Source organism: Lucilia cuprina, chromosome 4 (genome assembly GCF_022045245.1).
Source record: "Lucilia cuprina isolate Lc7/37 chromosome 4, ASM2204524v1, whole genome shotgun sequence".
Taxonomy (NCBI): Eukaryota; Metazoa; Arthropoda; class Insecta; order Diptera; family Calliphoridae; genus Lucilia; species Lucilia cuprina.
This window is the reverse complement of record NC_060952.1, coordinates 32,994,215-33,020,333: the sequence shown is the minus strand read 5'-3', so window position 1 is coordinate 33,020,333 and position 26,119 is coordinate 32,994,215. Positions and strand designations below refer to the sequence as shown.

General features: G+C 29.9%; 6 protein-coding genes across 7 annotated transcripts; 1 reads left to right on the top strand and 5 right to left on the bottom strand.

The window, feature by feature from the left end:
* Nucleotides 1-1,913: 1,913 nt before the first annotated feature.
* LOC124419789 (decapping nuclease DXO homolog) lies at nt 1,914-6,624 on the bottom strand. 2 transcript variants are annotated; one of them, XM_046950434.1, is made up of 5 exons: nt 6,474-6,624; nt 5,695-6,306; nt 2,524-2,671; nt 2,243-2,447; nt 1,914-2,172 (listed from the first exon to the last, which is right to left on the bottom strand). In XM_046950434.1, exons 2-5 carry the CDS (start codon nt 6,197-6,199, stop codon nt 1,963-1,965), a joined length of 1,068 nt encoding a protein of 355 aa, XP_046806390.1. In that variant the 5' UTR covers nt 6,200-6,306; nt 6,474-6,624; the 3' UTR covers nt 1,914-1,962. The 2 variants fall into 2 exon arrangements, with proteins under 2 accessions (XP_046806390.1, XP_046806391.1); XM_046950435.1 differs by having other exon boundaries at nt 5,695-6,309; nt 6,474-6,611.
* A 1,951-nt stretch (nt 6,625-8,575) lies between these two features.
* On the bottom strand, nt 8,576-10,829 carry LOC111687212. The gene is made up of 4 exons (XM_046950479.1): nt 10,162-10,829; nt 9,958-10,105; nt 8,901-9,105; nt 8,576-8,839 (listed from the first exon to the last, which is right to left on the bottom strand). Exons 1-4 carry the CDS (start codon nt 10,676-10,678, stop codon nt 8,630-8,632), a joined length of 1,080 nt encoding a protein of 359 aa, XP_046806435.1. The 5' UTR covers nt 10,679-10,829; the 3' UTR covers nt 8,576-8,629.
* A 2,896-nt stretch (nt 10,830-13,725) lies between these two features.
* Nucleotides 13,726-15,164, bottom strand: LOC111687217 (GDP-fucose transporter 1). Its single transcript, XM_023449640.2, has 4 exons — nt 14,957-15,164; nt 14,680-14,884; nt 14,108-14,626; nt 13,726-14,045 (listed from the first exon to the last, which is right to left on the bottom strand). The coding sequence occupies exons 1-4, from the start codon at nt 15,040-15,042 to the stop codon at nt 13,833-13,835; spliced, it is 1,023 nt and encodes a 340-aa protein (XP_023305408.2). The 5' UTR covers nt 15,043-15,164; the 3' UTR covers nt 13,726-13,832.
* Nucleotides 15,165-16,966: 1,802 nt separating this feature from the next.
* On the bottom strand, nt 16,967-18,264 carry LOC111687219 (THO complex subunit 3). Its single transcript, XM_023449642.2, has 4 exons — nt 18,078-18,264; nt 17,924-18,019; nt 17,575-17,859; nt 16,967-17,518 (listed from the first exon to the last, which is right to left on the bottom strand). The coding sequence occupies exons 1-4, from the start codon at nt 18,165-18,167 to the stop codon at nt 17,024-17,026; spliced, it is 966 nt and encodes a 321-aa protein (XP_023305410.1). The 5' UTR covers nt 18,168-18,264; the 3' UTR covers nt 16,967-17,023.
* A 1,169-nt stretch (nt 18,265-19,433) lies between these two features.
* LOC111687220 (vesicle transport protein SEC20) lies at nt 19,434-20,502 on the top strand. The gene is made up of 2 exons (XM_023449643.2): nt 19,434-19,628; nt 19,701-20,502. The coding sequence occupies exons 1-2, from the start codon at nt 19,548-19,550 to the stop codon at nt 20,337-20,339; spliced, it is 720 nt and encodes a 239-aa protein (XP_023305411.2). The 5' UTR covers nt 19,434-19,547; the 3' UTR covers nt 20,340-20,502.
* A 154-nt stretch (nt 20,503-20,656) lies between these two features.
* Nucleotides 20,657-21,241, bottom strand: LOC111687223. The gene has a single exon (XM_023449647.2). The coding sequence runs from the start codon at nt 21,116-21,118 to the stop codon at nt 20,768-20,770; it is 351 nt and encodes a 116-aa protein (XP_023305415.2). The 5' UTR covers nt 21,119-21,241; the 3' UTR covers nt 20,657-20,767.
* Between the last annotated feature and the right edge of the window lie 4,878 nt (nt 21,242-26,119).

The window sequence follows — 26,119 nt, the reverse complement described above, 5'->3', positions numbered from 1 at the left end:
ACACAATCATCATCGAAAAAAAGTCTAAAAGTTGAAGTCGACTATTTTGTTCGGAAATAGTCGATAACACGATTATCGTCTGTGAAAAAATTTAAAATCGACTTTGTAAATAAACGTCGAAAAAAAAACGTTGAAAAAATTCGGAAAAAGTCGAAAACTCTAAAAATTGTTAAAAAAAAAAGTCAAAATTAGTCGAAAATATAGTAGAAAAAAGTCGAAATATCAAAAAAAAGTAGAAAAGTCGGAAAAAGTCGACTATTTATAAAATACCTAAAGTCAAATAGTCTAAAAGTCGGCTTTTAATTAAATGACAAAAAAAAGTCGAAAATTTCAAAAAGTAGTTTTCTCACACAAAATAAACTATTGGTATATTATTTTGGAATTCGAGTACTAAGGCCTACACAGGACAAAATTCGAGTAAATTGTTTGGTACCTTTTTTTTAAAAACACAATTTTTCTCGAACAAAAGAGTGCAAATTTGAATCGTTCGTAAATCGAGTATCTACGAAAAGGAACTTTTGGTACTTATTCATTCATCAAATTATATTTTTTTAAATTGTATTATATAATATTGAACATAGAAACATAAAATTTTGTATTAAATGATGATCTATTGGAGTTATTTTATGGTACTTTTTTCAAATATTACTTTCAAATTTTTCTATAATGTAGAAGCTAAATGAATGAAACTAAAAATACAAAGCGAATTTAATCACGTGATATTGAATGTATAAAACTGAAACATTAAAAAAAATGTTTCATCAAATTTAATTTTCTATAAAAGTAAACAAAATTTTGAATGTATTTAATTTAAGTTAGGGTAGCGAAGCACCCAGGGTATGCTAGTATGTAATAAAATAATGTATTATGTATTATTATTAATAATTCCTTAGACTTTTTTTCCAATTCCATGTTTATAACATAAATATTTAATAGATTTTTTTGTTTTCTTCTCATTTTTTAAATAATAAAAAATTTATTAGATATATTTTTAAGTAAAATATTAATTATTCTATCCTAAATTGAAATCCCTAACTTATACATAAATACAATAATAACAATACATTATGGCCCCTTATTCTACATTTCAATTCAATTCGATTAGAAATTTTCTTTGGTATTCTACATTTCGATCCGACTCTTGCCACATAAACAAGAACTTAGCAAAAACGTAGATACGATCGTAACGCGGAATACACACGTTTGTAAAGCATTAAAACGAAATTCGAATTGCTTCTTCTTTATCTTACGATTCCGTTTTTTGTTGGATGCACAATAGGTAGGGTTCTATAAATCGACTTCCGAATAATCGAACAATCGACTTTTTGTCGAAAAAAGTCGAAAAGTCGAAGTCGACTATTTTGTTCCAAAAAAGTCGATAACTCGCCTATCGTCTATGAAAAAAGTCGAAAAGTCGACTTTGTAAATAAAAGTCGGAAAGAGTCGAAAAGTCGAAAAGAGTCGAATAAAGTCGAAAAGTCGGAAAAAGTCGAAAATAGAAAGAAGTCGAAAAAACTCAAAAAATTGCAACAAATAGAAAAAATATAAATAATTTTTTTTTATTAATAATAAAAATAATAATAATATAATGTTAAATGGCAACATTATAAATTTACGCTTCTGGCAACTTTATCAATTTTTAACTCTGGTCGGAAAAAGTCGAAAATAGTCAAAAAAGTCGGAAAGTCGAAAAAAGTCGGAAAGTCGAAAAAAGTCGGAAAGTCGAAAAAAGTCAAAAGTCGAAAATAGTCGAAAAGTCGGAAATGGTCGAAAAGTCGGAAAAAGTCGAAAAGTCGACTATTTATAAAATATCAAAAATCGAAAAATCGACTTTTAATTAAATGAAAAAAGTCGAAAAATCGACTTTTAACTAAATGTAAAAAGTAGAAAAGTCGACATTTCATAAAATGCAAAAAGTCGACTTTTCATAAAATGCAAAATAATAGGGCTTTATATAATTGATTAATTTTTATAATATTCCATATACTCTTCAGTTATAAATGTTTTATCAGTTTTACCCTTAAAAATTTCATAACTAAAGATTTTCTCATTCGAATTGTAGTGAAACATATAGACAGTATTTAAACAATTGACAGTAGACATGTGTTTTTCTACATTTTGTAAAAAATCATATAAAAATCCCAAACAAACGGATGGTTTCCAAAAACAGTTCTGTTCAAAAAAAAAAAAAAAAATAATAATAATAATATTTAAACATAAATATTAAAACTAATTAATTTACCTTGGGCAGATTTCTTGTTGTTATATTTTTTATAGGTTCTTCTATAATTCCATTTTTGTTTTTATAGCCAATATAAATATCTTTGACATTGGCTAAATACGATTGTAGCCAATAATTTAAATATTTCTTTTCTTCATATTTAATATATTTCCACATTTGTTTTGTAAAAACAAAACGGCAATTATTGAGAGCTTCCAAGTCATCACTAAATAAAAAAGAGAAATAATTATTTATAGCGGAAACTTAATTAATTGTATTTTAAATAAAAAAAAAATAATTACAAATCTTTGATTTTTTCTTGTGAAATAATTCCTTGTATTTCGCCCGAGTAAATAATATCATATTTACCAAAATTACTTCTATGTACTCCAAGTAGAAAATTGTTTTCATCACAGGGTTTATTAGTTTCTGCTGGTTTATCGGGTGAATCTTTTAAGATACATAAATAAATCAATAAAAATCTATTAAGAAAGTTGTGAAATATTTGTTTTCAATACTATAGTCTTGATCAGACTATATATTAGATTATAGACTATAGTGTAAACTAGACTATATACTAGACCATAAATAATAATAATAATAATAATAATAATAATAAATTATAAACTATACTAATACTATAGAACTACTACTATTGATCTCTTCATTTTCTGAAATGAACCAAAGCACAAGCAGGTCGCATTAGATCAGGGATGTATTTTTATGTTAAAAAAATCTATATGTAAATCAAACGATTTTAAATCTCTTTTTTGTTATACGGATGAAATTTTATTTTACTTTTTCATTTCAAGCTGTCACTTAACGTTGCGGATTGAATTCTATTTTCTACAGGTTCATCCGCAACGCAACTTCAACGTTACTGCCAAACTAACGACTTACACAGGTTTTCGTAAGCCAAATACGAATCAGCTGATTCATCTCGGAACGGAACGTAGAAACTAACTGAGTCTTTAGACTTGTCGTACGTAAAGTGTGATCATGTGAAGTACCCTTTATGAGTACACAATTAGTTAATTTTGTCTACAAGTTTAAGCGTCCAATAAAAGTGGTTTAAACTTGAGCAAGAAATGCAAAAGTGTTAACAGCTGATGCAAAAAATTAATACAATTTCTACTGAAATAAACATACAAATTGTTGATTTATCGATTAGTATAAATTATAGGAATTTTACAATAAATATGTGCCTAATATATACGAAAAATGTCGTACATTGTACGAATCGTTCGTTGTTTCGCACCACGAAATTCTTTCGTAATATATACGAAATTGTACGAAACATTTTAGTATAATGCAAAATATTCTTGAAAAAATTAATTTACATAAATTGAAAAAAGGGAATTATGAATAAATATGGTAAAATTTGCGAAATATTAATTTATTCAAACATTTTTGTTCATTTTTAAATAAATAAATTAACTAATTTTAATTCAAAATTATTCTCCACACGAATTTTCAATTTTTTTATGAAAATAATTCGTGAATAATATTATACTTTTTCTTAAATTTTATAAAAAATATTGTAGTTTTATTTAATTATAATATAATTAATATTATTATGTTTAATCGCTGAAATTTAAGAAAAAAATATTACGAAAGGTTTTCGTACTTTCGTAAAAATAGAAAAGGATTTTATTAAATAATATTTCGTATTATACACGAAATTTTTGTAAATATTACGAAAATAGAAGTTACGAAATTTTTTTCGTAAAGTTGAGCATGGATTACTTTCAGTGTATTAACAATTGTCTTTTTTTTGGAAAACATGCATTGTTTTAATAACAGTGACATTTTCTGTTTTGTATGGTAACACTGCGAAGTTTAATCTTGTATTCAATCAAGGAGGATTGACATCAGAATCAGGGATGGAAAAATAAATCAAAAAATATTTCAGAGGGTACTTTTTTGGATCTCAAAGTACTAAAATATTTCTTTTTTGCTAAAAGTTTGCAATTTCTGAAATATATTTATATATATATTCGTTCTCAGCGCTGATTAATCTTATAGAAGCATCTTATTCTCAGGGTTTCGACTATTTTAACATTTTGTCTGATAATATGAAAAGAATTCCAATACTGTATAACTTTTTCCTTCACCTTTTTTTGATGGCCGATCCTAAAAAATTGGAAGATAGGTTTTGATTCGTAAGAGTCTTACTTATACCGAATTTCATCGCTATACTCACATTTTTCGGTGTTAAAGTTAAATTCTGAAGGGGACCTCTTATGGGGGGGGGGGGGGGGGGGTTGGTTAGTTTCAATTATGGACCGATGCACATAGAACTTGACAAAGAGCTTTTGTCTAGCATGGAACTAATTGTGTCGAATTTTATTGCTATATTCGTATTTTCAAGCCAGTAATTAGTATTTAAGTAATTTTTTGAAGGTGACCTTATATGGGGAGCAGGGTCAATTATGGATCGATCCATATAAAATTTAGTAGAGAGATTTTGACTCGCTTGACTTGAGATTATAGCCCTGAAAGTATCAAATAAGACTCGGGAGTATCACAGTACTTTTGTACATCAAATAGTATCAACAAGTATGAATGTATAGTCGGGCGTAGCCGACCATATGATACCCTACACCAGTCAGTATGTATGTTAAAAATGGGGATTATTAAAAAAAATAAAGCATTTGGTTTATTTTTTAACTTTATTTCGGAATATTTTTACTTTTTTTTGGCAAAAAAAGAGATTTTTTTTAAGGGCTTAAAGGGGAGTAGGGCAAAATATGGCCCTATCCTTAAAAATGTTGGTAGGGGGAGTTAAGTCTTCTTCAATATTATTTATGTAGAATTTAAAAGTGTTATTAGTGTTTATAAGTGAATTTTGACCTTTAAGTCATTTTTTGTGAAGGGGAGTTTGTATGGGGGATAGGGTCAAATGAAGGCCGATCATTACAAAAATCGGTAGTGTCATTTAAAGTTGTATAAAACTATGTTTTGTCGACTTATGTTAACATAATGGATCATTTAAATTAATTATAAACCAAAATGCCATATTTGGGGGGTACGGTTGTATGGGGGCTAGTCGAAATAATGGACCGATTTTAACCATTTTCAATAGGCTTCGTCCTTGAAGCGAGTGTGCCAATTATTTTGAAAATTGCAGCCTGTACATTGCGCACAAGGTTTACATGGACAGCCAGCCAGCCAGACGGACATAGCTTAATCGACTCAGAAAATGATTCTAAGCCGATTGGTATACTTTAAGGTGGGTATAGGACGAATATTTTTGTATGTTACAAACATCAGCACAAACCCAATATACCCCCCCCCACTAAAGTGGTGTAGGGTATAAAAAAGTACCTTCGTACCAATTATGCCATCCCTGATCAGAATCATTTTATTTTTATAGTACACAAATCTGATTAATAATTGACATTTGATTGCCAACTCAAAAAACTCAACTCAATCTTAATGTATTTAGATCAAAATTTATATTCCATACTTACCGGAAAATAACAATTTCTCTAATTGGCCATGATGTGTATTAGTTGAGTGTTTCAATTCACTCAGTGATTCATTTCTCACCATATAAATATTTCCATTATAACGCGATACTCTTATAGATAACATATCATGTTGTTTATAATAACAAGCTTCCATTATATGTACTAAAGTACCACGTCTTGTTATGACTTTTGTTTTCTCAACATCCCGACATTCGCCGTTACATTTCATCTCATATTTAAGTGACAATTCTATATATTTTGAACGAAGACAAGATTCACGAAATACGTAAGTTTCAAAATCGGCATTTAAATCAATTGGATATTGACGGGCAGTTGGATTTCTATAGTACATAATTCGCTTGGCTGGAGTGATGTTTCCATGATTATATTCGTAGTAGGCTACCAAACGCGGTATTGTGAAATATACATTCATCTTTTCATATTGTTTTAAAGTTTGTGGTGTTATTTTGTGTGAAAATTTCGCTTTCTTTGTTTTGGTTTCCATTTTATAAAATGTTTATTTATATTGTGATGTTGTGTACCGTGTGTTTAATTGAATGGATTCTGTCAGTTTTGCTATAATAATAACAGTGTTACCATTTGTAGTCAGATCTGCTGAAATGGATATGGAAAAACTAAACCTCATTATCCGACTTATTAAATCAATTTACATACATACATATGTACATACATACATACATACATACATACATACATACATACATACATACATACATACATACATACATACATACATACATACATACATATATACATACATAAAAATACCACTTCCATTAAAGATAATTTTGCAAAGCGAATTTTTTTATTAGATTTGCAAGTAAATTGACGCCAGAAACAATATTAAAATCAATCGACTAATTCAATGCTACCACCTCACTATGTACATAGTTGTCAAAGTTTGTTTTGAAAATTGTTAACATTGTTTATGTCGCCATTTTTAAATTGTGTTTAGCTATTTGTTAAAATACTGGAATTCCCCGAATTATTATTTTATTTCTTTAAGTTTTCTATACACATACATATGTATATACAGTGAATCAATTAAGTAATTTGCCTATGTAAAATTTTATAAATTTTAAGAAAAAACTTTATTTGAACAATTATTTTTAGCAAAATAAAGCAATTTGTTTGTTGTATTTTTTAAAGAATATTTTATATATTAATTTTCTATCATTAAAAGTAAAATCGTTATATTAATTATAGAGATTTTTGATAAAATGTGAACGTATTGTTAATTTTTTGGGTCAATAAAGTATTTTGCTTTTTTAGGTTTTTTGTTCATTTTTTTAATATTGCTGCATTATTTTACAAAATTTCATATTTTTATTACTTGTATATATTAGAATAACATTTTTTAGATATTTTAGTAGTGGAACGGCATTTCTTGGACATTTCTTAACCGATTTATTATCCTATATACCTATAAGAATTGATTTAACATTAAATTTATCGTATAAGTAATTTTGAATTTGATACATGATATATTAGATAATCAATGGATTTGGACCTAGAAAAAAATTTTAGTGAGGTATAAATCTATATATTATAACAAAAATAATCCGGCATTACGGAAATTCCATCTATTTGGGGAGTATTGTGTAAATTTTATTTAGAATTGTATAATATTGATTCTTATTCAATAAATCTAACACTAAGTACCATCCTAGCCACTCTAAGTATTATATTATTACGTTCCCACGACAATTGATTCTTCGCTCCGGAACGACCCAAGTCATACTCGGCCAAAGATTCTCAACCCAGCGACAGCTGTATCAACCGAAAGTTTTTTTTCCCAGGAAAGAACTATCGGCCACAGTCGAGCTCTTACAACAACAACATAGAACTATTAAATGCTAAAATCCTGATTTTCAACCTCATATTTTAAATTCTTTATTTTATGAATAAGATACAGTAGACATATTAGGATCTGGATAGTTATTCTTGATTTGGGTTCTAAATATTGATAAGTGTATGTATTAGCTGAAAAATATTGCTTTTGTTGACGTTACGGTATGATAACCACCTCTATTTTAAATATCTAAATTAGGTATTTTCTCTGTACTACACGACAGTTACTTTTACATTGGTTCCAAGCAACCTAAGGTCTGTTTAAAGGTCTAAATTTAAACATAGAGTTCCTCCTAGTTCGTATATAGATTTTGAAAAGGATAAATCAGGAGTCCAACAGATTTCCTTGGATACAAGTCGCCTCCCTTTGGCAGTTAAAGATTTTGAAAGAGCGTTTTTTCTAAATATTCTTTGGATCATTTCATCAATTACTCTATTTTATATTTTTTAATGTTATTGATTAAACATTTCATAATTATATTTATTGATTTACATTTGTTCTAGAAATCTAAACTAATTTTTTATATCGAAATTGCCTCATTAAATAATTAAAAAATAATTTGAAAACCACAATGAAATTAACCGGAATTCTTAATATGCAAAATATTTTATTGACATGCAAATTCTGATGGAAAATAATAAAATGCAACAACAAATGCACCAAAATTTGTATTTTAACATTTTTTTCTAATTTTTCCTATTTTATACAATCTCTATTTTTAATTGGAAAACATATATTTACTTTTTACCTGGTTTTTTTCGAATTTTATTTATGAACAAAAAACAAAATTCTCTTAAATAAAGGTAGGCAAAAAACTTAGTTGATTCACTGTATATAAATCAGCTGGGTTATTACTAGATCTAATACAAGTTATACTGTTTCTTAATACAAATCAATATTTAAAAGTACCAATGAGTCTGAGAAACCTAGAAGAAAGTCAAATAAAATCAAAAAATTTACTTTTCAAAATTCGAAAAAAAGTTGAAAAATTTATTTTTCTAAAAAAAATTTTTGCCCGTTTTATAGTTTTTAATTACATGACATTTTTATTTAAAATCATTCTTAAAATTTACAATATTCTTTATATTCTTCCGTTATGAAAGACTTTTCAGTTTTACCTTCATAAACCCGGTAACGAATACAATTTATATTACGTTTTATCTCAAATTCATAGACCGTATTTAAACAGTTGACATTTGACATTAATTTTTCAATACGTTGCAAAAAATCAAATAGAAATGCCTCACCAATAGATAACTTTTCAAAAAGATGCTGAAAAAAAGTGAAGAATTTAAAACTTGCTCTAAATATAGGGTTTATAGGTTATATTAACCTTGGGAAATTTTGTTACTATTTTATGTTCCAGTGGTAGTGTAACGATACCTTTCCTATTCTTATAGGCCACGAATATGTCATTGACTTTACTTAAACGGGCATGAAATAAATAATGTAAGAATTTTTCATTTTTAAATTCAATATCATTCCACATTTGTTTAATTAAAATAAAACGACATTTATTAAGTTGATCCATATTGTCACTGGAAAAAGGTAGAGAAAAATGTGAAGATTAAACTAAAAACAAGTAGGAAAGTATAGTCGGGCATGGCCGACCATATAATACCCTACACCATAAGTATATTTTTAAAATTTTTATTTTTTATAAAGAAACTTTTATGTTGAATATTACCATAATTCCAAAATATTTAAGCAATTTATTGATAAAAAAACTAAAATTTCTAAATGAGGCTTTATATAGGTCAAATATGGGCTGATCCTCGGTAAATTTGGAAAAAGGATATAGTTTTAAATAACAGTTAGTTTTGTTGAGTTTCATTGCGATACAAATGGTTACAAGTCAATTTTACACGTTTAGGGAATTTTTTGAATGGGGGTTTGTATGGGGGCTAGGGTCAAATAAGGGCCGATCCTTACGAAAATCTGCAGTGTCATTTATACTTACATAAAACTTATTTGTGTAAAATTTTTAGAGATTGTAGAATATTTGACGTAATTATGGCATAAAAAGTTCAAATCGGGAGGTACGGTTGTATGGGGGCTAGGTGAAATAATGGACCAATTTCAACCATTTTCAATAGGCTTCGTCCCTATGCTAAAAAAACATGCTTGGTCCAAATTTCATCAAATTATCTTGAAAATTGCGGCCTGTACCTTGCGCACAAGGTTTACATGGACAGACAGACGGACGGACGGACATGTCTTAATCGACTCAAAAAATGATTCTCAATCGATCGGTATACTTAAAGGTGGGTATTGGACCAATATTTTTGTATGTTACAAACATCAGCACAAACGTATAATACCCTCCCCACTATAGTGGTGTAGGGTATAACAAGTTTTTTTTTTCTTTTCATTATAGTAGGTATTCATACAAATCCTTAAATTTTTCATTGGCTATGATGCCCTGTACTGATCCAGAATATATAATATCGTATTTATTTAAATTACTACGAAATACTGCAAGTAATTCTTTATTTTCATTCCAAGGTTCTTCAATATCTGGTTGATCATGTGGTGAATCTAAAAAATTAATTTTATATTACATACATGTATGTGTTATATACCTAAATATGTACCTGCCAAAAAATATCTTTTTATTTGATTGTGATGTGTTTCAGTTGGGGACTCTACTACCTTATCACCTTCCAACTCTTCAGATATTTGAGAATCTCCAGAAATCATATAAATATTTCCTCCATAACGTGTCACTCGTATTAAAAGTTCTTTGCCTTTTCTGCTACGTATTGTTTCCATTATATGAACTAGCGTACCGGAACGGGTAAACACCTTTGTTTTATTTTTTATTTTAGGCTCTTCAGGGGAAGACATTACATATTTGAGGCACAAATCAACACCTTTAGAATACAATGATGTCATTATATATTCTTTATATCCATCATTTAGGTCAATTTGATAATTTTCTCTTGGTGGTTGTATAAAATATCGAATTCTTGTTGCTGGTTTCATATTTTCAAAAAGTCTTTCATAATATGCAACAATACGAGTATTTGAAAAATGCACAAAATCGTTTTTGTATTTATGTATCTCTTTTGCGGTTACTTTAAAAAGGAATTTTGTAGAAACTTCATCCATTCTGTATTGAGGTTTGAGTACTAATGTCTACGTTTATGAATGATTTTATGACTATACCCCAAACAGAAGACTTTTTCATTGTGAAAATGCAAAATAGGGGAAATACCTGTTTAATATTTGTTGGAAATGTTAAATGCAAGCTGAACGGGTGTAGAGGCAGAGAGCGAAGCCGTTCGGCTGAGAGCCGACTAATAGCCGCCTCCGACTTATACTAGTTTCACTAAGCCGCCGCTGCAAAGGTCGGCTAAGTTCGGCCAACATTTAAGGCCGGTTGCATCAGCTAAGACGTTTTTATACCCTACACCACTATAGTGGGGAGGGTATTATACGTTTGTGCTGATGTTTGTAACATACAAAAATATTGGTCCAATACCCACCTTTAAGTATACCGATCGATTCAGAATCATTTTTTGAGTCGATTAAGACATGTCCGTCCGTCTGGCTGGCTGTCCATGTAAACCTTGTGCGCAAGGTACAGGCCACAATTTTCAAGATAATTTGATGAAATTTGGACCAAGCATATTTTTTTGGCACAGGAACCAAGCCAATTGAAAATGGTTGAAATCGGTCCATTATTTCACCTAGCCCCCATACAACCGTAGCTCCCGATTTGAACTTTTTATGCCGTAATTACGTCAAATATTCTGCTATCTCTCTAAAAATTGACACAAATAAGTTTCATGTAAGTATAAATGACACTGTAGATTTTCGTAAGGATCGGCCCTTATTTGACCCTAGGCCCTATTCAAAAAATTTCATGTAAAATTGAGTTGTAACCATTTGTATCGCAATGAAACTCAACAAAACTAACTGTTATTTAAAACTATATTATTTGACCTATATAAAGCCTCATTTAGAAATTTTAATTTTTTTATCAATAAATTGCTTAAATATTTTGGAATTATGGTAATATTCAACATAAAAGTTTCTTTATGAAAAAATAAAAATTGTAAAAATATACTTATGGTGTAAGGTATTATATGGTCGGCCATGCCCGACTAAACTTTCCTACTTGTTTTATAAAATAATTTATAAAATATATTTTTTATATTTTCAAATGCTTTTTTGTAATGGATTTCTGAAGTACTCGAGCTATCTAATCTCTGACCATTGCTACCCCGTTGCTTAACTTCCGAGATGTAAAACATCATATCCGTTTACAACCACGCAGATGAAATGGCCTCTGTTGATTCGGCAACAGCACTAAGAGAAGTATTGGGTAGTCCGAAATACCTAACAAATCGATCAGGATCCATCTTTTATGAACCGATAATGTGACAAAGGAAATAGGAATTCCATAGTCAATAATTTCAATAATTGCCACGACAAATAGTCGCGTAGCATGTATCAATATATCCTTTTAAGATGGCAACAGCATCGAGGAACTTCCCCGAAGCGAAAAAGACATACTTAATCAGTACTAATCTCCATTATATGGAGACTTTTTCAATCGTTCACACAATCCATCGCATCAGTCCTATTCTCATGATCATAAAGATCAATCTACGGGATGACAGGCATATCCTGACAATTCCCCAGCTCGGGTTCAGGTATTCAGCATATCCCGCTTTGTACACAGACCTGTTCGAAGAGAAAATTATTCAACCCATTAGATATTGGATATATGTATGTATCAGTCCTTAAACCAACATTCTCTCCCTGCTAATTTGGGTTTAAACCATAGCCACTACATGGATCCCGAAGGAACCTCAACCAACTGGCCACCCGTAGTACCTCTGGTTTGACCTCTTTCAATCCATGCACGGACTAACCCAGGCAGTACCAATTTATAGTCGCGACCAGACTGAGGTATTGGAAAAGACATCTTTTCTCCGGCAATAACACCAATGTGGAGGCTTCACCAAGTTAACATGACCCCGGGGGATGTCTGTATGTTTGTTGAAATCAGTTTTAAGAGGACACCATGTATCGGCGACATCCTATACATCAACAAAATCGGTCCATAAATAACGGAGATACGAGTAAAAATCCGAGACAACAGCTGAAAATTTCATCAAAAATTGAGATTTTTTATTCATGCTCAGAGAGAAATTGAAAAACAAAAACAAAATATATAATCATACGGTAAACTTTATTATTGTACTCTTGTTTATAAAAACATGGCAGAGCAAGAATAGCAGAGCGAGAACAGCACTAGTGTGTTGTTATTGTCTAGAAACATAAAATTAGGTATTTGGAGCCTGGCTTAAGTTAGAAGCCAGTTGCTACTTTTTCGTTTTTCAAAAGGTATGTAGTAGGCTTCTATAGATGAAACGAAAAGTCGACATTTAGATTTTTTGCATTTTATGAAAAGTCGACTTTTCGACTTTTTGCATTTATTAAAAAGTCGACTTTTCGACTTTTTGCATTTATTAAAAAGTCGATTTTTCGACTTTTTTCATTTAATTAAAAGTCGACTTTTAATATTTTATAAATAGTCGACTTTTCCGACTATTTTTGACTTTTTCCGACTTTCGACTATATTCGACTTTTTGACTTTTTTCGACTATTTCCGACTTTTTTCGACTTTCGACTATATTCGACTTTTCGACCTTTTTCGACTATATTCAACTTTTTTCGACTTTTATTTACAAAGTCGACTCTTCGACTTTTTCATAGACGATAGTCGAGTTATCGACTTTTTTGGAACAAAATAGTCGACTTCGACTAAAGTCGATTGTTCGATTATTCGAAAGTTGATTTATAGAACCCTAGTATGTAGAGTCGGAATTAGGTAAAAACCCATAAAAGGGGACTCTTTGGTACTTTTACGTTTTTCAAAAGGTACTTTTTGAATATTATATAATATTGAACCTAGGAACATGAAATTGAGTATGTAGATTTGGAATTAGACGAGAACCGGAAAAAGTGAACTTTTTGGTACTTTTTCGTTTTTTAAAAGGTACTCTTTTGATTTTTTCTTAATATTGAATCTAGAATCATGAAATTAAGTTGAGCCCGAAGTAAGTTATATAAAGGGGTATATAAGATTCGGCACAGACGAATATAAACCTCTTACTTGTTTCTACATAGACTTAAATCCCCTGTTTACTTATTATTTAATGTCAATATTATTATATTTATTTTCAAATTAAAAAAAATAAATAAAAAATTTTTTACTTAAATTAGAAAACAAATCACAATAAATCAAAACTTAAGCTTTTTGAGCCAGACTATTGCTACGGTTGTGTTGACGTTGCATTTCCAATTGTTTGACTCTGGTATAGGCAGCACTTGCCACTAGAACTACAATATTTGACGTCCACCATAACAATGATTTAGTTTCATTATACCACTGGCAAGCTATCACAGTTTGAGCACAAGCTTTTGCTGTCCCCGATATATTATGGGTTAAGGGTGAAGTGACCTAAAAGAAAATTCAAAACCAAAAACTAAAAGAAATTTCCAAAGTAGTACACATTGCCGTACCTTTATTTGTAGGGCTGTTACAAAGCCAATGGCGAAACCACATAGGCCGCCTATTAACATGGTTAAAACAAACCAAAATTCGAAAATTTTTTCATAAGTTATTATGGCCTCCAGTTCTCCATTAAGTATTATTAAAGGCAAAAATAAAAACGATGAATATAAATTATTGTAATAACTCAGTAGCCAAACTTCTTGATTTACATGCTGTAAAGCTTTTTTGGTATGAATTGAATACATAGCCAGAGCCAAAGAACCTAATACGCCAAATACGGTGCCACGCCAGGAGAATGATTCTGTTAGTGATTCCTGATCGACGCCCAACATAAAACCGGCTACTATACCAGCACAGCAGATTATAGAGGCGAAACTAGTTTTCTGTTTCAGCAAAACATAAGTCAACACCACATTGAAGACAGTGGTTAAGGAACGGCCGACATAGTAAAAAGCTACTCCCACATATTTCAGACAAAGATTATTTGTACCCACCATTAAAGTGAACAAAATTGATAAAGGTAAAATCTGTAAAAAAGGAAAATTAAAAAGGAAAATTGGTAAAATAGAAAAAAAATCACCTTTCTAAAGGTATCAATATCCAATGGATTTCCCTCGGGAAAATTAATAACATTGGGATACTGTTTAGCCAAACGGCTCATAACGAAACATATTATAGCACTAACAACACACTGGAACCATGTCACAAAAAGTGGTGCTTCCAGTTTAACGCTATCACTACTTAGTAAATGCTTATTTACAAAAACGGTCAAAATAGAAATGCACCTAGGAAAAAGAAAAAAAAAGAGGCACATGCATCATTGATAAGAATTTTACAGAGTTATTAAAAAAACACACCAGTAGAGAGCTACAACTAAAAATACTTTTATATATTTGCCCACTAATGTTGTGGGCTGTTTGGTTTCTTCCAATTTTTGATACATTTTCTTTGTTAAATATAGTTTAGTTAATTCATATGTTTTAATTAAATTTAAATCATATTTTTTTGCAAAAATTAGTAAAAAATTTTATGTTATCATTACTACTTTTTGTGTGAAGAGCCCTGCGCCGGCAAATATTAAAGAGGGCGGCGTTTGAAAACATGCTGTAGGCATGTGATAATAAACATTTTACTATTTTTGGTTTGTAAGGCACTGTTGTTTATATCGGTTTTTAAAAAATTTTTATAGGCAATCTTATACGGGGGATATGGTCAGTTATCAATCGATCCTCATCAAATTCGTTAAAAAATTTTTCAATTCCTAAAAAGTTGTTTACATATGTTGAATTTCATCTAGGTATGTAGTTGTATTTTTATGGCAGTAATGAGTTTTAAAGAACTTTTCAGAAGGGTATATGCGTATATGATGTGTTGGGTCAATTAGACCTGGTCAACACTTTTTCTTAATTATCTTTTAACGTTTCCTTAATGTCCACACATAGAAACTTTTGTTTCAGAAACTACGTAATAATTGCATTGATTTGTTGTACAATTGAAAAGAATCACAAAACAAAACAAGTTTTCGAGAACGGGAACCTCCGTACGTACCGCAAAAGAGATAAATGATACAGTTACAAATCAAAAGCCATAAAATTTGGTAGAGTCGTCAATTGTGACGAATTGTATCGCTAAAGTTGAAGTATTATTTGCGCGAATTTCATGTATGTATTATAATCGACGTTCGAATAATCAATCGAACAATCGACTTTTGGTCGAAAAAAGTCGAAGTCGACTATTTTGTTCCAAAAAAATCGATAACTCGACTATCGTCTATGAAAAAAGTCGAAAAGTCGACTTTGTAAATAAAAGTCGAAGGAGTCGAAAAAGTCGGAAAGAGTCGAAAAGTCGGAAAAATTCGGAAAAAGTCGAAAATAGTCGGAAAAAGTAGAAAATAGTCGAAAAAAGTCGGAAAAAGTCGAAAAAAACTCAAAAAATTGCAACAAATAGAAAAAATATAAATAAAATTTTTTTATTAATAATAATAATAATAATAATAATAATAATATAATGTTAAATGGCAACATTATAAATTTACGCTTCTGGCAACTTATAAATTTTTAACTCTGGTCGGAAAAAGTCGAAAAAAAGTCGGAAAGTCGAAAATAGTCGAAAAGTCGAAAAATCGATTTTTAATTAAATGAAAAAAGTCAAAAAGTCGACTTTTGACTAAATGCAAAAAGTCGAAAAGTCGACTTTTCATAAAAAGTCGACTATTTATAAAATATTAAAAGTCGAAAAATCGATTTTTAATTAAATGAAAAAAGTCGAAAAGTCGACTTTTGACTAAATGCAAAAAGTCGAAAAGTCGACTTTTCATAAAATAGTCGAAAAGTCGACTATTTATAAAATATTAAAAGTCGAAAAATCGATTTTTAATTAAATGAAAAAAGTCGAAAAGTCGACTTTTGACTAAATGCAAAAAGTCGAAAAGTCGACTTTTCATAAAATGCAAAATGTCGAAAAGTCGACTTTTCGTTTCAACTATAGAACCCTAGTATGTATGTACATATTTCTAATAGAGTGAAGTCTTAAAGAGTCCATAGTAAGGACTCAAATATAGTTGTTGTAACAGGTTGGCTGTAGCTGGATGTTCTTTCCTAAGGGAAAATACTTCCGGTTGTTCCGGTTTTGATTCTAAAAATATAAACATTGCTGTTTAAGAACTGCGTAAGTAATTAACAGTGTTTCTAAAACTTTTTTGTAACATGTTGTTGAACTTGTTATTGTATTAGATTTACTGGTATAAAAATTAGCTAATCCTCAAACCACTTGACGTATGTACTTTAAAATAAGAAATCGTTTATCTACGAAATCATAAGTTCCAATATAATTTTTTATTTGTACTGTAAGTAAAAACGTATAAAAGATAGTTTTTCTCGAAAACATTTTATTTACTACATCTACAATACACATAAGCACATAAATTACTCTTGAAAACCAAAAACCTTAAGATTACCGGCCTCACGTCTACGATCATTACTGTCCTTATCATCACAGGCATACGCTAGTAAATACTGTTTTGGATGCCAGGCCACAGTAAAAGTAGCAGCATCTACGGAAACATCGGCTACCTTTTCACCTGTCTCCGTATGAGCAATATCAATCATTAGATCTTCGGAGGCAGAAGCCAACAGTTTACCATCATGACTAAAGGATATCGTACGTACGGGCCAATCTAAACGTGATAGTACACGTAAACAAGCCAGCTCATTGGCATCCCATAACGAAACCAAAGCATCAGCAGAACCAGTAGCAAAATATTTGCCAGTAGGATCAAATTCTATGCAAATACAAGTGGCGGGATGAGCCTTTAGAACATGTTGCAGTTCTAATGATGGATAGCTAAGTATATGAACACAACCCATACCGTTGGTAAGAAAGAACAAGTCACTGCTATTGTTCCAAGCAATTTCATTAACCTGCCAGAGTAATTAGTAATTAGAAAGGTTTTATGTACTTTTCTGTTTATATGTACCTCAAAGTTAAATTGTTCCTCAGCTCTTATTTTATTTGTTCTGGTATCGATAAAAGTTACTAAATCTTCCTTATTGCCCACCGCAATAGTTTTACCATCTGGTGACCAGGTTATATTGATATTCTCTCCTTTTGTATTGGTTACCGATGAACACTTACCACTTCTTATATCCCATATACGCACAGTTTTATCACCACTAGCTGTGCTTAAGAGATCTGCATTGGTAGCATGCCAACAAAGCTGGTCCACCGAACCGGTGTGACCACGATAGGTATTTTCTTTACTCTTTAAAGAAATTGAACAAAAAGTTAGATTTTTCTTTATAAAGTTTTACAATAGAAATAACTACCACTCTATCACGTTCCAAAGTATATACGGCCACAGTTTTGTCAAAAGAACCCGATGCCAAACGTCTTCCATCACAGCTCCAGCCAACAGAATGAACCTGACAACAACAAGTTTTATTTAGAATAATTTTTTGCGTTTGCAAAATCTTTCTTTACCTTCGATGTATGTGCTTTTTGCTCACGTATTTTACTGTGTGTTTTAAAATAACTTTTTAATTCATCTACTGTAGCATTTGTACGACCCATTTTACAAATAAATTCTAAAAATTTATTTAAATTTTCTTAAATTGTAAATCAAATCTGTAAACAATAAAAAAACGCCGATTACTTTTTGACAGTTTATTTTATGTGGCCATATGCCAGCTGTTTTGTTTATAGTAAAGAGTTGTCCAATTTTGTGTGTACGGCATTACTGTTAGGGTTCTATAAATCGACTTTCGAATAATCGAACAATCGACTTTTTGTCGAAAAAATTCGAAAAGTCGAAGTCGACTATTTTGTTCCAAAAAAGTCGATAACTCGACTATCGTCTATGAAAAAAGTCGAAAAGTCGACTTTGTAAATAAAAGTCGAAAAAAGTCTGAAAGTCGAAAAAAGTCAAAAAGTCGGAAAAAGTCAAAAAGTCGGAAAAAGTCGAAAAGTCGGAAAAATTCGTAAAGTCGGAAAAAGTGAAAAAAGTAGGAAAAAGTCGGAAAAAGTCGAAAGAAGTCGAAAAAAATCGGAAAAAGTCGAAAATAGTCGAAAAAAATCGAAAAGTCGAAAATAGAAAGAATTCGAAAAAGCTCAAAAATTTGCAGTAAATAGAAAAAATATAAAGATTTTTTTATTAATAATTAAATGGCAACATTATAAATTTACGCTTCTGGCAACTTTATAGTCGAAAAGTCGAAAATTGTCGGAAAAAGTCGAAAATAGTCGAAAAGTCGGAAAAAGTCGAAAATAGTCGAAAAGTCGAAAAAAGTCGGGAAGTCAAAAAGTCGACTATTTATAAAAAATTAAAAGTCGGAAAGTCGAAAAATAGACTTTTAATTAAATGAAAAAAGTCGAAAAATCGACTTTTAACTAAATGCAAAAAGTTGAAAAGTAGACTTTTCATAAAATGCAAAAAGTCGACTTTTCATTAAATGCAAAAAGTCGAAAAGTCGACTTTTCGTTTCAACTATAGAACCCTAATTACAATGGTAACCACAACCACTTGCCATTAGGGTACAAAAATAAATAAATAAATAAATAAATAAATAAATAAATAAATAAATAAATAAATAATAAATAATAAATTTTATCAGATATTCTATTTAAATTTTGATTTTACACTTAAAGTAGAAAGTCTACTTTTCTTTTTTACTATAAAATATATTCATTTATAAACGTATTGTTTGAAAGACGTTTTATGGAAACCTATTATTATTATTTGAATTTCATTTCTACACGACCCACAAACGATTAATGTTTATTTGAATTGATAACAACTCTGTTTTCTCAACTGACCAACTGTCACTTTAGATGTCGTGTCTATGTGTTGTTATTGTTTTATTTTGTTGATTTTGCCAAAAGATTTAGTTTTTTGAAACGAAAAAAAAGTAATAATAAATTTAAAAAATCTTTATAAAATTAACATATTTCAAAATGGACATTGAAAAATATACTTTACAGTCCATAAGACAAGAGTTAATAGATAATAATCTACAGGCTAAAGCCATAATACAAGTAAGTTGAACTCTAGAACTAAACTGATTCATGTTTACGAATGATTAATCATGATTTTTACACGATTTTAAGGATATAGTATCTTATCGTGGCTCTATACATGAATTGGAGGCATTAAACGAAGCGGGTAGAGCTAAACTGGCAGCTTTAAGGAAAAATATTGATCGTTTAAATGATTGGGCTAGAGATACCGGTGACCCGGCCCTATCGAAAGAGGTTGATACACAAAGGGAACAATTTTCGAAAGTATTACAAGCTTTTCGTAAGGCTAATGTAGCCACTATGCTGGAAATAGAGAAAGCTAATCGTGAAGAATTAATGGCCATTACCGGAGAAACCGATTTAAGGCAAAGACACAATGCCACAGATGGCAGTGGGGCAAGAAGTGGTGGTGGCACGGCTACACGTCATAATCGCGGCAGTCTGGTGTCACAGGAAAATAACGTTACTGAAAAAATGTTGGCCATTTCGCGACACCTCTCCGAGACCACACAAAAAAGTGCCATCACTTTAGAAACGCTCGTGGCTTCTTCACAAAATGTAGAAGCCACTCGTGATGAACTACAGAATACAGCCGGAACAATTTCACAATCTGGAAAATTACTTAAAAAATATGGACGACGTGAGTGCACCGATAAAATGTTATTATTCTTTGCATTTGCTTTCTTTTTGGCCTGTGTCTTTTATATTGTACAAAAGCGACTGTTCTAGACTGAGTGTTAATACGTTCACTAACAATAGGTTGGATATGGCTTAAATTTTATTAAAACAAGAAGATGAAGAGGAACGTTTATTATTATTTTCTTAGAAGGCTGGCCTCTCAGGGTTTCTTTTCCTCGCTCTTAGCGGAAATGTTACCTTTATTTCCAGATGTGTTATGTTTAGGGAATATTGTTTATAAATTGAAAATTGTAAAGTGTTTTAGTGTATGCATTTTAAATGTGTAGTAAAAAAATTAAAATTTAATTTAAAAACAAATATAATTATTACTATAATCTAATGCTTATTATAAAATAATAGTCTTTAAATTAAAATAAATATTTTAAAATATCTAAATGTAGAAATTTATTTGATTTAGAAAAAATACATAATTAAGCCCTTCAATTGTCACTGATTTATAGAAATATAATAAATCTACACTAATACGGACATCTGGGTACATTTCCTGGATTCGTAAAGCCATCATTATGAACCATATGACATATATCTTTATAGGATTTCTCTTGTCTTACTGGACTTTGACGTTGTCTAGTATGATGTCTTCTGGCTGGTGGTGGTGGTGGTGGCTGATAATAATAACCATTCGTATTTTGTGGATATTGTTGATAAGTTGACGACGACACAGGATACTGATATGAATGTGCATTATAATAACGCTGCTGTTGTGGTACTAAAACTTCACCAAATAATTTTCGAAAAATTTGCGAACTATTAACACAAATTGCACTCGAAAATATTAAAAAGACAAAGACAATATGTAAAATTTGCATTTTTTGGACTGTGGTTTAAAAACATGTACGTCTTAAATTTTTAAGTTTGTTTTCCTATTTAAAATTCTATGAGCAATGAACTTTTTTTATATTATATGTTCTGTTCGGTATGCTGCCAGTTTTTATATTAAGTCGTGTGTATTATTATGGATTTTCCTATACAAAAAGTAAAAATAATAGAATAATACTACACACTCTTAAATAAAATTGATAAGATTTTGCCTTGTACTATTTTTTATTGTTGTTTTGATGTCTCATCAATTGATCTTAGAGTTGTAGGTCCATTCATGGTTGGTTATTGTTCTTGACGAATGTTTTTTATTTAAATGCGATGTTTTTTTTTTTTTTTAAATTACTTATGAGAGAGGAATACCATATAGGAAATCAATAGATTATACAAATTTTATAGTATCTTTATGTCCTCCGCTGTACATAAAGTTACTAGTATGTATACTAGGGTAGAGTGATGTCTAACGTATTATGTACTTAACTCCAATTTACTTAAAGATACAAGTATTTGTACTAGGGCAGACTGATGTCTAATAACGAAAACATAATGGCCTCTATTTAGCATTTCAATTTGAATTGAAATTTTCTACGTTTGGCAACTTTGGAATTCTGCATTTCGATTCGACTCTCCATCACATAAACGGAGACACTTTTTTGATCATTGCATAAATGAATGCGTAAACACGTAATCGAAATGCATAATAGGGATGAATAAGTTGTTCAAATATTTCTCGATTTTGTTTATTTTTCTTATATTGGACTAAAATCTAATATATGTATATACTGAACTAAATAAATTTCAATTTAAAAAAAGTCAAAAAAGTACATTTTGGTTGGGTTTTGCATTTAAAAATTTAAGTTTTCCATGTCTGATTTGTATATCACTGATGTTTGAAACTCAATTCAAACTTGTTGCAACAAACCCAGTACACATATCAGTGACAGGGTGTTAGATTTTTTTATACCCTACATCACTTTAGTAGGAAGGGTTGGTTTTGTGCTGATGTTAGTAACGCTCAATAATATTGGTCCTTCGGCTCAGAATCATTTTCTCAGTCAATTTAGCTATATCTGTCCATTCGTCCATGTAAGCCTTGTAATTAAACTACAGGTCGCAATTTTGAAGATAATTCAATCAAATACATTATCTTCATTATCTTCTATTGACCTAGGGACGAAGCCTATTGAAAATGCTTAACATCGCTCTATTACTTAACCTAGCCCCCATACAACTGAATTCTCGAACAGGGCTTGTAAACTTTATAATCAACCGGTCGCAATTTTAGAGACAATTCAATGAAAATGGTTAACATCGATGCATTATTTCACCTAGCCCCTATACAACTGAACCCACCGTATAGGCTAGTATAGAACCAAGTTCTATACCTTGATGACCCTCATGAACTTTATAAGGACTGCACAATATTTTTTTGTTTTAGATTTAGTTTTTTTTTTGGGTTTTAATTAGGATGGCAGTGCATTTAGCACTCACATTGCCAGGTTATTACAGGTTAGTCCAGAGAAAACCCCACCAAACGACCTATACCTTCATATAGAAAGTTGGAGCATCCGGACTTCATATCATCAAAAGTATTGTTGGTCTCCACCAGAAAAAAGTTTTAGAATTTTAATGTTCTCCTCCAGTATATATTCAAGTTTAAATGGTCTCCACCAGGTTATATCGTGAGTATTTTATGGTCTCCACATCTACTATTTACTTTTATTTCCAAAGTCGACTTTTTTTAGTCGATTTATAGAACCCTACGAAGTAGTGCATTAAATTAGTGAGAAGTAACAAGCACAAGCCTGATCGTCCTTAAGAAATAAAAACGATTACGCGAGAGTTGTTCCCCAACACGAGACCTGAATTAAAACTTCAAAGGGGATTAACATCAGAATCAATTTATTGTTAGATTAACTAATCTAATTATTAATTATCATTTCTTTTGCCAACTCAAAAACCCGCTCTTAAAAAGTACCAGTCGCAGAATAAAAAAGTACCAAAAAAATCTTGTCCAGCCTATGTAGTTTTATTAAAGTTTATATTATAAAAAAATTTTATTACTTTAAAACCTAAAAAAGTACAATTTTTGTCAAGCCTAAGTTAAAAACTTTAAAATTTTCAACATTTTAATTAATTTAGTACTTTTTATTTTTCCAACCCTGCTGCAGTCCATATTATTGCAATAATTGAGAGCTTATAAAGGAAACATAGAAAGAGATGAAATTTAGGTTTTCAGATTTTCTAAAATTAAATGGGATTTGTCATGAGAGTTTATGGATTAAAATAAAATTAAGAGCAAATGCTTATATACAAACAACAATTTGTAGTTATATATGTACAAATAAAGTATTTTTAATAAACAGTATTAAATAGAACAAAAATATTTAACAAACTTACTTCATTTCTATATTAATTCTTTTTTATCATTTGGGAATAACATAACACGAAGTAACTGGCAACCCTAATTATTGTACACTAACAAATAATGAACAACAACAAATGATATTTGTGTTTGTGCTCTGCAATAAAAAAAGCAGGAATCTCAAAAAATTCAATAATAACAAAGAGAGGGGCAAAAACATAGTACTTTAATAGTGCCCATATGTAGGTATGTATGTATGTGCGTGTGCATATTTTGTAAGGCAGGTTGGTTGATTTGGTGGGTATAAATATATTTAGTGCACAACAAGTTCATTGTAAACGTAAACGTTGTATTGTAGAGAGTTAAAAAATCTACAAGATACGGAAAAAAATAAACTAAAAAATAAGAAATTTATAAACAAAAATAAACGTATTTGTTGTGTTACTAAATCACCAAAAACAAGATTGTTGTTAGTAAAAGTATTATTTTGCAATAAAAAAAATAAAACAAAAGAATAATAAAAAGGAATTTCGTTCAATTGTTATCCCTCAAATGGTAAATTTTGTTATTATTTTTCAAGAAAAATTTTTCATTTTGTGTATGAGACTAAAATTATAAGTATTAAGCATGGATGGCTATTTAATGCCCCCTACATTATGTTAAAAAAGTAGAAAAATATTAAAAAAATTGATTTTTTAAATAAATTGACACAGAGACGGAAAGCCATAACTAAATCAATTCAGAAAATGATTGGGTATACTTTAAGGTTGGGTTGGTATTCTTAACGGGTTTAATACCAATAATTTTGGCACATACGCATTGTACCTTCCCCATTATAGTGGTTATACCTAACATCAAGCATTTTTTGGTAACGTGTCTAGTGTAATGTGATTATTTCTTTATTATTTTTTGGTGTTGTTGTTCGTGTAGATTGTGTATACATTTTGAATGCATTGCCGGTTAGAAAGTTCTTGTTGTTGTTGATGTTTGATTATTTTCTTTTTTTGTTTTGTTTTGTTGTGTTTTCGGATAGTCACACGAAATCGTAATCGTTGGATTTAACGATTTTTATTAAGTAACCAATAACTAAACTATTATTTCCATATTTAAAACTATTAGGAAAGTATAGTCGGACATTGCCGACCATATAATACCCTACATCATGAGTACATTTTAAAAATTAATTATTTTTGATAAAAAAAACTTTTATTCGTTAAAATTTTTGGTGAGATAATGGTGTATTTAATGTATTTATGGCATAAAAAGCCCAAATAATGGTCCTTGTGCAAGGAACACTCTTGGTTTAGATTTCATTAAAATATCTTGAAAATTGCGACCTGTACCTTGCCTACAACGTTTATGTGAAAAGCCAGCCAGCCGGACAGACGGAAGGACATGTCTTAATCGAGATGTAGGACCAATATTTTTGTGCAGCACAAACGTTAGTTAGTTAGTTAGTTTGTTAGTTAGTTTGTTAATTAGTTAGTTAATTAGTTAGTTAGTTAGTTAGTTAGTTAGTTAGTTAGTTAGTTAGTTAGTTAGTTAGTTAGTTAGTTAGTTAGTTAGTTAGTTAGTAAGTTAGTTAGTTAGTTAGTTACTTAGTTAGTTTGTTAGTTAGTTTGTTAATTAGTTAATTAGTTAATTAGTTAGTTAGTTAGTTACTTAGTTACTTAGTTAGTTAGTTAGTTAGTTAGTTAATTAGTTAGTTACTTAGTTAGTTAAATAGTTAGTTAGTTAGTTAGTTAGTTAGTTAGTTAGTTAGTTAGTTAGTTAGCTAGTTAGCTAGTTAGTTAGTTAGTTACTTAGTTAGTTAGTTAGTTAGTCAACTGCAGTTTTGTTCATTTTCCTAATCAGACAAAAATATTTTAATTTGAATATATTTATACACATGATTGTATTTATAAGATTTCTAAGTACATTCATAAATTCAACAGATTAAGTTACATTTGATACATTTTTATTTCTCTCTTTTTATCTCCCAAAAAGTTTGTAAATAAGCAATATAAATATGTATGTATATACAAGCAATAGTATGTACGCAAATTAAAACGATGACAATTGTCAAATTAATAATGTTATGCAGTAGTAAAGTAAAATATTTATGTATGTGTATGTTTTAAGTATGTAAATCAAACTGTATTTTTTGTTTCTATAATACAAGTTGAGTGTATTCTCTGACGTTTTGTTAACCACAAAGAAATAACAGTAAAAACACTCAATTTTCAACCCCTTGGAAAATGATGCATTGTTTATTGACAATTAAAACAATAACATTGCAACGTCACTATCAATTAATGTTACTTACTGTTATTTTATTGTTTTATTTAATTGTGTCTAGAGCCAGCTAAACTAGACTTTAATTTATTTGCATTTTCTGCTTTGTTTTTAACTTCTTGCATAGAAACGGGTTTTATTTTATAATATTTGTTATAATTTGCTTTATTGTTTTTGGATTTTATTGAAAACGAAAGTATTAGTTCAACATGTTAACCAATATTTTTGTTGGCGATTTTATCAGTTTGATTTTTTATACCCTTCACCTTCGTGAGAAGGGTATATATAAGTTTGTCATTCCGTTTGTAATTTCTATAATATAATTTTCCGACCCTATAAAGTATATATATTC